Source organism: Agelaius phoeniceus, chromosome 5, assembly GCF_051311805.1.
Source record: "Agelaius phoeniceus isolate bAgePho1 chromosome 5, bAgePho1.hap1, whole genome shotgun sequence".
NCBI classification, from domain to species: Eukaryota; Metazoa; Chordata; class Aves; order Passeriformes; family Icteridae; genus Agelaius; species Agelaius phoeniceus.
In genome coordinates this window covers 21,334,587-21,349,364 of record NC_135269.1, presented here as the reverse complement: position 1 = coordinate 21,349,364, position 14,778 = coordinate 21,334,587, and the positions used below count along the sequence as shown (strand labels likewise).

Sequence of the window (14,778 nt, the reverse complement as noted above, 5' to 3'; positions counted from 1 at the left end):
TGAAGTCTAAGATGTGCAATACTCTCCACTGATTTTCTGGCCTGAAGTATTTTAACTCAACAAGGGGTGAAGACACATAAGCAATTTCTTCAGCTAAACTGGACTTATTCACTCTACTTAAATTATCCCCTACATACTAAATTTGGGCTGAAATTCTTTGCCTTGAAAGAGAGGTCAGAGCCTTATCTGGTGCACATAAAACCCCATGGTTTCAATAAAGCTGTTCCCATATTGAGCAGTTAAAGAACTGACCCTCAGGCAGCACTGTTTAAAATTCTTCATACAATTAAAAAAAAAAAAGGCATGGACCAATTAAAGTTGTGAATTTGCATTATGAAAATAATCAAAATTCTAGTTCTGTAAAGAAACCAGCTGGTTAGGTATCTGAGTCTCACAAAAACTTAACAAATGTCATTACTCCAAGTTAAAAATTTCACTCTTAAAATCACCCGAGTTAATCAGTTCCGTGGCATTTAATATAAATGGTACAACACAACAGATTTGGCACATTCTTTATTGCATGGTAAGACTGGAATGAGAAACAAGGTAGAACAAACCTTGAGGGTAAGAGGGAAAGAAAGACAGATTTTGAAGTTTGCACTGGAGGATAAAGAAGAATAGCATAAGAAAGAAGGAAGTGAATGGAGAGATTTAAATTCAAAAGGTAAAGCTGACCCAGTCAAGGATTCTTCAGCCAAAACAGAGTGCATTCCTCCTGTCAGACTGAAAAGGTGCTGATTTGATTCCATCTGGCCTCAAAGTCCAAGGGAGTTGAGGATTTGTCATCTCTTATACACAGAATTGTGTCAAGTAAGCTTGGACCCCCAGGGCTGTTCAGGGACCTCTGTGTGCATATGCATTCAGACACTTTGCTGCTTTCTTCACATTTATGCAAGGCTTAGGGAGAAGTTGAATATTTCATATTGCCTGAAGAGGATTCTGATCACCTTTTTCTCTTTTTAGACCACGTTAAATTGCATCTCTATCCATTTTACTGATTTTTTTTTCCTTTTCCTGGGGGATTGGTCTGAATCTGAGGTTCATTTATGTATTGCTTTTGCTGGATTAGTCCCTGCTTTTGCTTGCTTCTTGGTCAGTACTTTGTTCCTGTCTGTAAGGAAATCTCAGTTACTATGATTTGGCACAAACCTAATGGCAGGAAAGTACTGTGAAAGAAGGTACTGAATTTTGATACCTCTGACAATGAATCATGACCTCACTGTATGAGTCAGTCATAAAGTCTGGTTGTCAAGGATACAGATGCTATTTACATGCAGACAATCTGGTAATTCACAATCACAGAAATCAGATGCTTGACTCTTCAATGGGAATGTATCAAATTATTAGAATTTACACACACTCTTAACATGGAAAAATGCTTTACAACCTATTGATGGCTTTTCAAACTGGTTTTGAATACAGCTGATACTAAATCAGCAGATAGATAAATCATGAATCTCATAAATTCCTCATTGGGAACTTGTGTTCTGTGATTCACTGTGTCCTCCCTGGGAGTGTCCTCCACACTGGAATGACTTTGTGATATTGCTTACAGAAGTTTTAACAGCTTCTTTTCCATAACTGTAATACATCATTTCAGCTCTGCCTCAGACATGACCCATTTCACCTCTTTGTGTTCCAGTCCCTGAGCTGCCCCATGCTGTCCAAGCACTTCTGCTCTAATCTGCAGCGCTTCTGGCACTCTGCAGCCTTGCACCCTTTAATGCCAATGAAGGAAGAGCTGCAGTGAGAGGAGTGAGGGCTCAAGAGGGTTAAAAAACACCCCTCCTTTGAGTGAACATTGGAGCCAGTCAGATGTTTCTGTCCTGCCACACAGGAAGCACCATGGGTTTTTATAGGGGTGTTCTTGCAGGCAGGAGGCCTCTCATTAAACGCTGGCACAGGAGCTGAAGGAAAAGAAGTTGAAAAATCCTTCAGAGGACAAATAATGACCTTTGAAAAGCACAAGGCAGGGGCAGTCTGTCAGCTTAGTGCCATACAGCAGTGGCAGTAAGCAGGGGAGTAAAGTAATCCCTGGGACCATGGGCACCAAACTAGGCAGGTCAGGGATTTGAGTCCCACATCCAAATTAGGGTTGCTGGCTACTCCAACTCAAGTCTCTTCCACTTAGGTGTTTTAGAATATTACATTAAAATCTCTGTGATGGCATTCTTATGAAGTATATGAACCTTTCTGAGGAAATTGGTTCTTTTATTAAACCATTCATTTCTGATAAAACACACTTTAAAAAATAAAGTTTCCAGACATTTCTAATCATGGCATAAGTTACACATGTGGTGCATATTTGCAGTGTGGTTTGGGGCATATTTAAGCTTCTAAAAAAGCCTATTGAGATGGCATTAAAGTGACATATATAGGTGGCTTTACTGTGCAGATTTGCCAAATGTTTAACTCGTATTGATTCAATGAGAAGGGTCTGGTTGCCTGAGTCCAGTTTTTTAGCAGAAAAGCTTCCTGTTTACAAAATACCACTTGTTTACCTAAACTGTGAAGTGCTCATGGGCTTAATTAAGGATATCTGTTCAGTGCCTTGCAAAATTAAACTTCTTTAAGCTTAAATTTAAGCTTAATTTATTCTTATTTCTTGCCCTTCAGCCTGGAAAGCAGGTATATAATTATACAGGATATCCTTTGCTCTCTGATTCTGGAAGGGCTGAAACAGAGCAAGAAATTATCAAGATGTCTCTTTGGGTGAAAAAATGGAAGAGATTGTGGTTAAGGAAACATTTGGCTAAATACATCTTTTTGAGAGAGAAAATGCTTCAGGGGAAAAAAATGGTTAAAGGTACCTATAGAAATAATGTATTTATGTTCATTGTTTCATGGTTTGAACATCATGTTTGAAATATTTAATCTTCCCAGAGATTAAATGCAGATGGTAATGTAAGGAGGTTTGCTGGAATTTTTGTTTTCAGTGTATTTCCATCCAGATAACTGGTTTAGAGCCTTCCTAGACTCCTCCAGCATATAACATCCTTTCTTCCCTCCCATCACAGATCCCACTGCCAGTCCATGAGGCTCCCACTGTGTCATTCACTGAGTGCCTTGGGTCAGAACCTGGGGAATAAATGGGAACTATGGGTGCAGTTAGCCTGGTTTAGGCCACAAACGTATGGAAGTGTTCCAGGAGGTTGGCTGTGTGTAATCAGGGAGTGGTAATGGTTGCTGATTAACTAGGGTGGTATTAACAGAAATGTGGATAGTGCCAAATTGCTTAATGATAACTAACCAAGTGTTAAATAGATGTGGAATTTTAAGTTCTGATCTTTCAGTACTTAAATTGCTAAATGAAGATTAGGAAGTGTATTTTCTCATAGTCCTCAGGAGGCTGTGATCAAGAGTGGGAAGGCCCTGTAGGTCAGCCTGAAGGCTAGCATTGTTCCTGAGGTGTCTACCCAGATAATGGCAGTGGAATTTTATATTTCTATCTGGAACTTCCTCTGTAAACCAGCAGAGCTTTGAAATAACTTAGAAACTAGAAGAAGAAATAAACACAGTATTATGGTGCTATTCAGTCTTGGAACAGGGATGTTGGAGTAATGAGATTCTCAGTTTCTAGATTCACTTTCTCTTTTTAATGTGGAGATAACAGTCTTCAAACAAAGTGGGTTTTTTTTCCTTCTGATTTCCCTGTAGTCTCTTGCCAACTGATCTTTTTTATTTCTCCAGTCAATTTACTGTTGTGCACATTAAAGTCTTTAATGCAGTGGCCATCGCTTTACCTGTGCAATCTTTATTGTGTACCTCACTGATGCCCCTGACAGTCTCTACAAGAGTGTCTTGGCCTGCACAAATTCTGCTGTAGTTGATGGTGCAATAGACCATATCAGACAGCCAGAACTGAATGTGAGTTTGTGGGCTGACATAAAAAAGCACATGGTCTTTGGATGTAGTGTTTTAAATCAGGGTGAAAAGTCTTGTTGTTTTTTGTAACTTGCTGTTCTTTTTTATGCTTTGGTATATCACATACTATTTATCTAATTGTGTTACATATGAAAAGCAGCCTGCTTTTTTGCTAGACCTGTTTTGTGGTTTTTCTACCTCAGGTCATCCAGATGGTTGCATAGTTAGTTCCTTGATGTTCTTTAGCACATCATATTAGCACACATTGGCATTTGCTGTCCTTTTTGATTAAAAAATCAGCTTGTTTAGATAGTCATCAGCTCCATTCAGCTGTGTGCAGTTCACTCCAGGCTCCTGACATCAGTGTACATGCAGCACCCTGACACGTTTCAAATCTGATCAGATCTGAGCCACCAGCTAAGCCCTTGACACTTTCCAGCTTACACACACAACAGATCCTGAAGCACGGCAGCAAAGAGCCTCTGCACTGACAACTGCAGTTGTCTGGGTTTGAAATCATCTCCCACACAACTGGGTAGAGGCATCAGCAAAGGCCTGGCTGTGATGTGACACTCTGTTGATGGGAATTTCCTGCACTACCTAGGAGCCTGTCCTGTGACAGTTTCTGAGGTTATCATCATTAGCCATGTCTGTGTTCATGGTCCCAGATCTCTGGGTGCTCAGAGTGCTCAGCAGCATTAGGATGCTTGTGAAGATGAGGATGCTTGTTGGTATCTGTCATGGTTTGATGCTGGCACAATGCCAATGCCCCCATGAAAATACAATCTCCCTGGTGTCTGCTGTGAGATGTGACCAGGAATAGAGCAAAGCAGGCTCCAACTTAGGAATAAAGAAGAAAAAACTTTATTAACCTACAACTATATGTAAAAAGAAACACACAGAAAGAATGAAAACCTTCCAAAAACATTCCTCCTCCCCCCACCAAATTTCTAATACATCCATCCCTTATATCACCAACTCCCAGACCATCACCACCCTTCAGATAATCAATTCTCAGTTCATCGAGAGGAGAGGAGTCCCTCTTGTGCCATAGGCTTCCCCAGGAAACACCGTTGAAACCTCGTGTATTTCCATGTCACTCGTGGCACCACCCGGAGAACGTCTGCCATCGTGACCTCTTCCTTCCATGTACAGTGCTCTCACCACTGCGCATGGACCAGAGCTGCTTCTTTTAAGGGTGCTTTGTCCAGTTCCAAAAAAGAGCACAGTCTCTCACTTTCGGGACACCTGTCCCCCCCAGATTTCACCCCCTGGGGCCGAGGGGTCTCAAGAACAGAGATCTTCTCCTCCACTGAACATCGAGGGCACCAACCACCCTCCTCACCCGTCACCTCTGTTCACGCACTCCTTCACATAACATCACTGCACTCTCTTGGCTCCGAGCCATTGCCTCCCCCCAAATGCAGTCTCTGTGTCACAGGAAAAATGGTTCTGTCCATGGCTATACAAGAAAAGTCTAGCCAAAAGCCACTCCATCACCTCCTCCCACCTAAGATTCTTCTCCACTTCCCTTGTGGCCCATTTCATCTTATCTCATCTCTATCTCTCTTCTCATTCAGCTCCAGGAGGATTAGCATTTCTAAGGTTTCCATCATCCAAGAAAAGGGTTAAAAGTCTCATGCTCTGCCTGTCCAGAACTCCCACGGCTGCCCTGCCAGGCACTTTCTCACCGCAACCCCCCCCTTCTCCTTCTCGGCTGGCCGTGCTATCAAATTTCAAGGTGGCACAAGCACAGACACCGTCTCTCTCTCACTCACTCTCCTGGCGGGGGGGGGGGGGGGGGTCGGGTGGCTGCCCGATGTCTCTTGGTGCCCCTCCACCCTTCCATCCTCAGGGCCAGGCCTACCTCACCTGGCCACATGGCTTCTCCTCCCCCGCCCAGCCGGCAGCTGGGCAGGGGAGAGGTCCGAGTTCTTTCCCTACCAGAATCCACGAGAGGTTTTCCTGGGAGTTCTCTGCTTTTAACCCCCGTGTTCTCAGAGGCGTATCCATGTCCCCAGTGGCCACACCAGGTGCCAATATTCAAATCTGAGCACCTATTGGTTTGACCACAGCATCCCAAAAAACTCAGTTCCTCTCAAACCACAACAGTATCCAAAAGGAAACACATGAAGAGTAGGAGCAGTATGGATAGCACACAAAAGGTTTTTCTAGCAAGCATTTTTGTCCCATTTGCCAGCTTCTTAGCTTTCTTTGATCCACTCTTAAATAAGTACAAGTTACCAGCAGACAGTTTCCATTCTATGTCTGCTTGTAACAATGCATTCCGGTACCCTGTAAAACTGGTAAATAGCTCTTTAGGTTCCTTCAGCCCTGTGCTTCTGTGCTTCTGTTACATGTGCCCATTTCCCTGAGGTAGGATTCAGTTGCTGAGATTTTTTCAAGCATTAATGCCTTTTGCTGCAGTTAAATACAATGGAGGAAATATGTCAAGTTCTTTTCAAAGAAAGGAGATTTTGATGATCCATTTTTCAGTGCAAAAAGTCCATTATCCTAAGTTTATGCCCTTACTTACCCAAAGCTCTTTTCATTTATGTGGTGTATTTTCACCACATGATGCAGCAACATGTTTCTGCACAGTTAGGCTGTGCTTCTGAACATCTGGAGAAATGTAAAACCAGCAAAGAATGTAGCATTCCTTGGACAAATATCTACACCAAGTAAGTTGGTCCAAATAATTTCCCAAATTCGTGCAGTGTGTGGATGCATCATAATCTTTATTTAAGGTGCTCCTATAACTGGGAAAAGCAATTTGCCAATATCTGAAATTTTCTTCTTTCCCTACAGATGTTTTTCTTCAAGAGCTTGTATGGTTTTCTGACATCCTAGTAGGCTTACCAGTGAAATCCCAGTAATGGATAAAGCTTTTCTTATCAGGAGATATTTCGTGGGTTTTGGGTGGGTAGAATAGAGTGCTATAGCTTTTATGGCAGTATAAGCACTCAGAGGAGTGACCTGTTGTTTGCTGTAGTCCAGGTAGAATTCAGGCTGTGTCCTGTTCTTTCCTCACCCAGTCCACTCACTCGGCAACAAATACCATGGTTTCAGAGAACTCCCTGTTCCTGTGGAGCTGTGTTGCTGACACCAAGGGAGCTGCATTTATCTTCTCCAGGCTGCTCCTGCTGTGTGTGCAGGGCTTCAGCTCGGTGTGTCCCTCCCTGAGCCATGATGTTCAGAGCAAAGCTGACCATGGTGCTGCAGCTCTGTGCTGTGTGTGAGTGGCGCAGTGTCTTCACACAATTATCTTAATGGATTCAGAGAACTTCCAGAACTTCGAGCTTGGAAACATTCCGAAGGGAGACTCTTGTTTTTAACCTCTTTAGAAGTCATAGGAATAAAACTGAATACAAAGCATTCAGTGATTTCTTTCTTATGTCTAAAATATAGCCTCTATAAAATGAAATCATTCCTGCAAGCCACTATCATCTCCCTCTTGGTTTTTCCTTAGGGTCCTATTCCCATTCACACTGGCAGCGGTGCAAAGTTGCCTCAATGCAAATGAGGATCAGGCCCTTTATGCCAGCATTAGAGTTTAAGTCTAGGCCACAGTCATCTCCCATTAGCAGAAGATAAATACCTGCTAGAAATTGGAACTCAGAGGGTGAGAAGTTGTACTGCATCGCTGTGTTGTGTTAATCCAACAGAGATCAGTCTTGTTTAAATTAAGCAATGGCAAAAAGGAAGTTAGATTAAATTCAGTCCTTTTTGAACTATTTAAATGGGTATGGGAATTAATTTCAAGCTGCTTCTTCTCAATATCTAACCAGGAAAGAGGCTGCCTGGCCTGAAACAGGGAATCAGTTTCATTAGCAGAAACAGTCATGTGGAAATCTGAGATTAATGTTTAAACATCACTGTGTCCCTTGTCATTCCATCTTCTTCAGCAGAGTCCATAAAGGATCAGCTCCATGATTTTAGAGTTGTGGCAGCACTTACAAGGTGCTGTTCTCAACATAGAGTATGTTGAGAATGTGCAGGTGATACCGTGGAAGAGTTTCCAAGCACATCACCTCCAGAGTGTACAGTTACTTGTGGAAGACATGGCAAAGCCTTCCCTATAAAAAGACAGAAGTGTGGGTAGTTTGAGGTTTTTTTTTCTTCTGTTTTTAAGAGGGCAGCACACTGAACACGCATAAAAAGAGCAGATAAAGCAAATCTGTATTCTAACAGCAGGATGTCTTTTCTCTTTTTTCCCTCTGAGGTGATTCACTGGAACTCACCGAAGAAGCTGCGAGTGAAAAACAAGCATGTGGAGTTTTTCCGCAACCTCTACCTGACATTCCTGGAATATGACGGGAATTTGCTGAGACGGGAACTCTTTGGCTGCCCCAGTGAAGCAGATGTTAACAGTGAGAATGTAAGTGGGATGTCTAAAGCTTGGTGATACAAAGGGTGGTTCAGACAAGGCACAGGATTTCTGCAGACTCAGAGTTGGTTGTGGGGGTAGTGCAGGGCAGTGGAACTCAGGAGAATTAAAGGCAATGCTCAGCACCCTGAAAGACACTGTGCAAATCATTTAATCTCTCTGTGCCTCAGTTCCTCACCTGTAAAACCATTGTATTAATCCCATCTTTACCCTGGCTTTTGCTGCTTTTTTTCTGTCTCCTTTGCCCTTTTAAAATCCCCAACATCACAAGCTGAAAATGAGGATTTGGGCTCTTATTCCATTAGGCAATCTCACCCTTAAATCTTGTAGTGATTTCAGCTGGGATAGAGTTAATTTTTTTGCCTTAGTAGCCAGGGCTCTGTTTTGGATTCAGTATGGCAGACCTATAACTTTCCAGGAGGTCTTGTTTCTTGCTGTGTATTTGTTCAATAAACAGTGATGTCAGTTTTGTCTGGTAGATACTAATGCACAAATAATGAAGAAGAAAGGAAAATACCAAGACTACTGGTATTTAGGTATGTGAATTTTTGCTGTGCTGCAGACTGCAGAATGAGCAAAGGCTTCAAGGTACACATAGGCTGTGAGACTGCAGGTTTTTTATATCCCTTAACCAATCAAAGCAGTATTTATGTGTGTCTGCATAAAATCTGCAATCAGAACCTTTCAGACTAAGCAAATCTTTTGAAATGATTGAAATCGAGGATGTTTACCCACAGATGTACGTGTATGTGTATGCCTATGCATTAGTACATATAATTCCAAAGTAAAAAACTGTTAACTGAAATGTTTATACCCAGATGTATATGAACTCCTTGTGTATAATATGGTTTCTGGAGATTTGTAGACCAAGTACCAATTTTGCCTACATAACCTGAAAGGAAATAAAAAGGAATCTGTAACAGTTTATTCAGGAAAAAAATATTTCTAAAATATGCAATGTTGTCTACATAAAAATCAATTAAGCAAAGCCAGTATCATGTACACATTAGCAATTAAGAGGTAATTGACAATCAATATCATCATTGAGGCTGGTAGTGTTTGCATTTAGCCTGTGAATAAAATGATCACAGGAGATGCCATTCCCATATTTTTAGATACAGCACTAAGAGATTGGATAGATATATTTTAACCCAAGGCACAGCTTCCCAGACACTTTATTTTACCATCTCACTGTCTTCTGAAAGGAGTGGGGCTTAACTGGGAGAGACAAGGAGGTGAGGAAGAGCAAGAGAGAGAATGAGAGAGAGGGAGGATGAGTGCACCAGCAAAGCAAAAGCACATGGAGGAAGAAAATCCTCTGCAAGAGCCTTTTAGACAATCAAGTGAACTCAATGTGATAAAAAACCACTAAGAGCCTCACCCTTGGAGACATCAAGATACAAGAGACAGAGTAGAGGGTAGAATAGGAAGAGAAAAGCTGACTGAGACATTAAAAGAAAGAAAACAATACACACCTTTATAACACTTTGAGAATGCAGGTTAAAATTGTACTGAATTCACAATATGTTGTGTGGGTTCAAAGAGCATGAATGCAGTCACAAACTTCTTGCTGTATTTTCCAGAGCTCTGTAAATCCTTAATAAACAGATTTATTCAGACAACAAGTTCCTTGGGAGCAGTGCAGAGCAAATGCAAGTTCTTGCTGTAAATAGCAGTCCCTAAAGTTTAAAACAGCACATTTTACTGAACTTGTATCTGGTTGACAGACACTGGAAATGACTAACTGTTCAAGCCTGTTTCTTATTCAAGACAAGTAGAATGCAATATGCTATATGGTATGGCTTGTGTCTGAAAAAGAAATGTAACTCATTCCTCCATTTATAAATCATAGATAGATAGATATATATATATAAGATACTGGAAAAGAACAAGCTAGGCATACAAAAATATGTGATTCCTAATTTGCCAAGAGGCACCAAAAAGTTAACAGCCTTCTATCAAAACAATCTGAAGTAGGAAAAATCCAACTTCAGAAGACTTCAAAATAGTCACTTAGGAGAAGACATTTGTATTAGTTGCCCTTAATATAAACTCCCCTCTAGACTTGACTATGTCCTTTTATTGTAGAACATAGCAAGCAAGTTTCAGCTTTGAAGTTATGAGACCCTAAGAACAGGATTATCTTGGAAACAACTCTTGCTCTATCTGCTGTAGCATATACAGTGTCACAGGTGTCCTGTTAAATCCAGCACATTCCCGTGATCTATTGCAGGATTATCTTCAGAAGCAGAGCATCTTGTGAGGTGAGGAGGAAAGCACTGTCATTTCTCCCTGTACAAGAATTAGGGGGCATGAAGTGGAAACAGCAAGTAGCAGGTTCAGAACAAAGACATTTGTTCTCACTTCATCACAATGTGATGAAGCTTTGAGCAGGAAGTAATGTTTCTAAAAGTATACATGTCCTCAAAAGTTACTCTTCTCAGAAAGCAAATCAATCAGGAGCTTTTAAGCTTTGGTGCTGGAAGTCCTTGAACCACAAGTTGAGGTCTAGGTTAGAGTTTTGAGAAATCCTCACTTTTACACTCCCTAGGCAGTCAGCTCACAGCTGGAGAGAGGATGCTGGCCTAGGTGAGCCTTCAGTCTAAGATGCATTCATAGAATTCCATTAGGATTCATAAGCTTGTATCTTACGTGAAAGGCTATAATTTTTGTTAAGTCAGGTATGTATGAGGTAGGAATTGCTGATTAAGTTATCTTTTCCTATTATTTTTCCTTTTTTTTTTTTTTTCCTGAATTGAGACTGGCACCCCCAAACACAACAGGGCTTTCTTACGTTAGGCAGTGTACATGGGTAGAAGGTGCTCCCTCAGCTGCCTGTGCTTCTGTGCACTGTGGAGCAGAGGAAAAAATGTCAGAACAGCTCTGCTATTTATAATTGGAGAGAATTACTTGAGCACTAAATGCACTGAGCCCTGCTGTGGAAGAAGCAGTGGCTTGGTGTGAGTCTCAATCGCAGTCTGGCTGTGTCAAAAGATACCCTTAAGGTCCTGTTCCAATATACCAGCCACTGTTTTTCTACAGCTTAATATTTGTAGTGATGTTTTATTTACAATTCAACCTGTAATTAAGGAATTCCATTTGTAATGCAAATATCTGTAGAACAGGAAAAGGAAGTGTGGCAGTGGGGACCGCTGGGCTGATTCTGTTTCTCTAAGGCCCCTTTACACTTCTCATCACTACAGAGATGGCCTTAAAATGAATGTAAATTACATATCTTCCTTTTTTAAGGACTCTTAACAGTGCCAGAGAGATATAAAGGGGCATTAGTTTAAAAGGTAATTGGATCTCACTTCAATCTCTCTCACCCTTCCTCTGTGTATGCATGTGAATACATGTATGCTTAAATATATATTATGTCTATATACATGTGGAAGTACCAGTACTTTTCTTTTTCTAATGTTTGCTATGAAAGTATAATACCAGAGAGTGAATTTTAAGAGGTCTGAAGGCCATCTTCAGATGATATACTGCATAGTTCTGATTTAATCAGATGCTGATCTTCAGTTTCACCAGACTGGACTCTTACTAGGTTCCAAAGCACTGCAAAGGAGTGGATAGAACAGATAGGGCTCAGAAACTGAAATACTGGAGGCAAAAAAACCCCCATTGAATGGGATAATTTATCTGTTTATGTAAAAATGCATATATGTATGTCTATGTGTACATGAGTGCTTCATCCTTTCTTGAAAATAGTCAAGCTACAAGACCTCTATGTGGCAGGAGCAGGCTGGGAGCAGGAGCCTGCCATGTGCTAAGAGTACCCTTGTTCAATATGTGCTTGAGTGAGGTCATGCAAAGCAGACTCTTCTCTGTAAGTTGGTATTACAGTCATCCCTTTGTCTTCTGTGCAGATTCTGGGTGGAAAATCCAGAATATGAACCAAACCCTCCTGTAAGCACAGTCATTGACTTGAGTGGGCAGCATGTCCTTAGTCACTCTATCCTACTCATTCCATGCTATTTCCCCATTTCCACACCCTCTTTCTTATTTGGATGCAATGTGGAAGATTTTTGAGAAATCCAAAAAGGCAATCTCAAATAATAATATAATAATCTCAAATTTGAACATTTTCATTTGGCTTTTAATGCTTATTTCCAGCATTTCATTCTAAAGGACCTACTGTAAAACCTAGAATATTTCAACAGGATCTTCCAGCCAATCTCTATAGTTACTCTATGAGATAGTTACTGTCAGCCTGATTTTAGACCAAGGCACACACTCAACCTTTCAGCATTCTTATAAAACTTATTTCCTGCAGACAGCTTCTCACCAGGTACTTCTGCCAAAGTATCTGAAGGTTGAATGGAGCATCCTGCTAGTGAAGCCTGTGTCCTGATCCAAAACCCCAGGGCAAGATCAGTGGGAAGTGTATCACTGATTCTGCTCAGTTTAAGGAAAGGACAGTAGAATCCCATTAGAGAAGACTTTCAGGAAACACAGGAGAAAAAAAAATGTCTGCATGTTTTCTTCTCAAATTTTTAAATCAGCAATACAAAGAAACAGTGTAAAAAAACTCCAGCTGTCCCCATACAACTTGCTTAGATGTGTACTTACATACTTAGTTACTTCTTTTGTGCAAAACCAAAGATTCCTAATATGAGCAAAAGGCTGTGCATGCCAACTAATAGTATTCACCAGAAAAGAGGGAGATTCTACCAAGGTACCACGCAGTATAAACAGAACTAACAAATTTAGCAATTTCTGAGTGGCTATAATAGCATGTAAATGAAGCTTCCAAGTCAGTATCACAGCCTGAACTCGCAGTCAGACTGATGCTTTGAGTACCCTTTGCTCCTGCTGAATTTCAAGAGTACAGCCTCATTTGTAGAACTGCAATTTAAGGTACTATTTTGTGATGTCATAGTCTTTCTCTAGTAATAACAGATGGTATATGGCAGTTTTGAGGTGAAATCCTGACTCCCCCAGCTGTGTTGTTTCTATTATTGTAACTGTTATTGTTATTAAATGCTGAGCTGGCATCCTGTTACTTGCCTGAAAGTTGCCATTATACTGCTTTCAACTGTTTATAATATTATTAAGTGAAGGAGCACATGGACTGGGATTTTTTTTCGTCATACTGTTATACCCTTTTTTTCTTTTCTCACATTTTTTTTAACATGAAACATGGGGGAAAGCTTTGAGGTTTGTCCACACCAAAAGTTCTGATGACCTCTTCATGAAAATACTCCATACCTCAGAGAAGGAGCTGTTTTTGCAAGCCTGGTGACAAATTAGGCAAATTATAATGCAGAAAAATTATGGCTTACACATTGCCAGTAGCGTTTTCTTTGACTTTCAGGAGGCTCAGGTCTCAGGAGACTCTTTATTAGGAATGTGCATGGATACATGTGACCAGATTATACATATCCCAGTGACACAGCAGGGTTGGGCATGCTGCAGGCAGGGGACCTGGACAAAGAGTGGTGTTTTCTGTGATTATTTCCTCTGAATCCTTCATGCCAGGTTCTGACTGGACAGTAGAGCTGAGAGCAGGAACCTGTATTTGGTCTCTGCTCTGAGGGACATGCATTGCCCTCAGCGATGACCGGACAGTAGGGAGGAGAAAATATCCAGATTCACATACAAAAGAGATGAAATCCAGGTCAAAGGCAGAAAGGAAAGAGAGTGTACCAAGAAGAGGAAAGGACAGTTGGGTACCTATAGGTATAAGGAGCTGGCAGACTGCTTGAACAGGGAGCATGGGATGAGACACAGGACTGGGACTGACTTAGACCCATAAAACTTCCCACACAAGAAGGAATGGGTCAAAGACTAATCTGGGGCAACAAAAGCAAGGTGACCTACCTGTCAAGATAGTGTGCTGCAAGGGGGTCTGGGAACAGCTCAGCCAAAAATGTTTGTCAAGGGTCTGGGGAAAGGAGATGAAGAGTACTCCCAAATGTGACATCTGCAGCTAAGATCAAGGGGAGCTGTACTTGATATATACAGAACTGTCTGAGATACTCCACATGCCTAAGAATTGTATTCTCAGTTGTGTTGAATATTTGCAGTCAGGATAAGCCATCACTTCCATTTAGCAGGAGTATTAGTGGCTTTCACACACTGCAGCAAAATTCCTCCTGCCAGGTGGATTTGCTCAGGAACTATCCTCTTTGTCCTTAGCACAGCTTTGTTTCACAGAAGGCTCAATTTGACCCATAGCAAATGTGCAAAATTTTATGGTGTGGGAGGAATAAAAGTTTAATTGACGTAGGATTAGTCTGGCTTTTATTACTGATCATTGGAGAGGCCAGAAGGACTTTATGTAGGTCATCCAAAACAAGACTCAGTGAATGCTTTTTCCTCTCTACATCATCATCATCTGTTTTGTTTATGCCGTGCTAAAGGCAACTGTTAATTCACGCACTTCAAAATGCTAAATGTTGCAATCCAAATTGCCTTGTGGTGGGAACTGGACAGCTACACAGGAGAAAATGAAACTGCTGCAGTTTATAACCAGGTTTTTGTTACATCCTGGGCTGGTGTCAGTTTTCATTTCAGTGGCT

The 14,778-nt window shown here is 41.2% G+C and overlaps 1 protein-coding gene and 1 long non-coding RNA gene across 2 annotated transcripts in view; both read left to right on the top strand.

Moving 5' to 3' along the window:
• The window catches only part of LOC143694110 (uncharacterized), a 502,521-nt gene that overhangs the window by 451,889 nt on the left and 35,854 nt on the right, over positions 1–14,778 (top strand). The window lies entirely within an intron of this gene.
• The window catches only part of LARGE1 (LARGE xylosyl- and glucuronyltransferase 1), a 271,689-nt gene that overhangs the window by 228,953 nt on the left and 27,958 nt on the right, over positions 1–14,778 (top strand). The window contains exon 11 of the mRNA XM_077178505.1: positions 8,087–8,242. Coding sequence (XP_077034620.1) covers positions 8,087–8,242 — 156 coding nt within the window. The remainder of the gene's footprint in view (positions 1–8,086; positions 8,243–14,778) is intronic.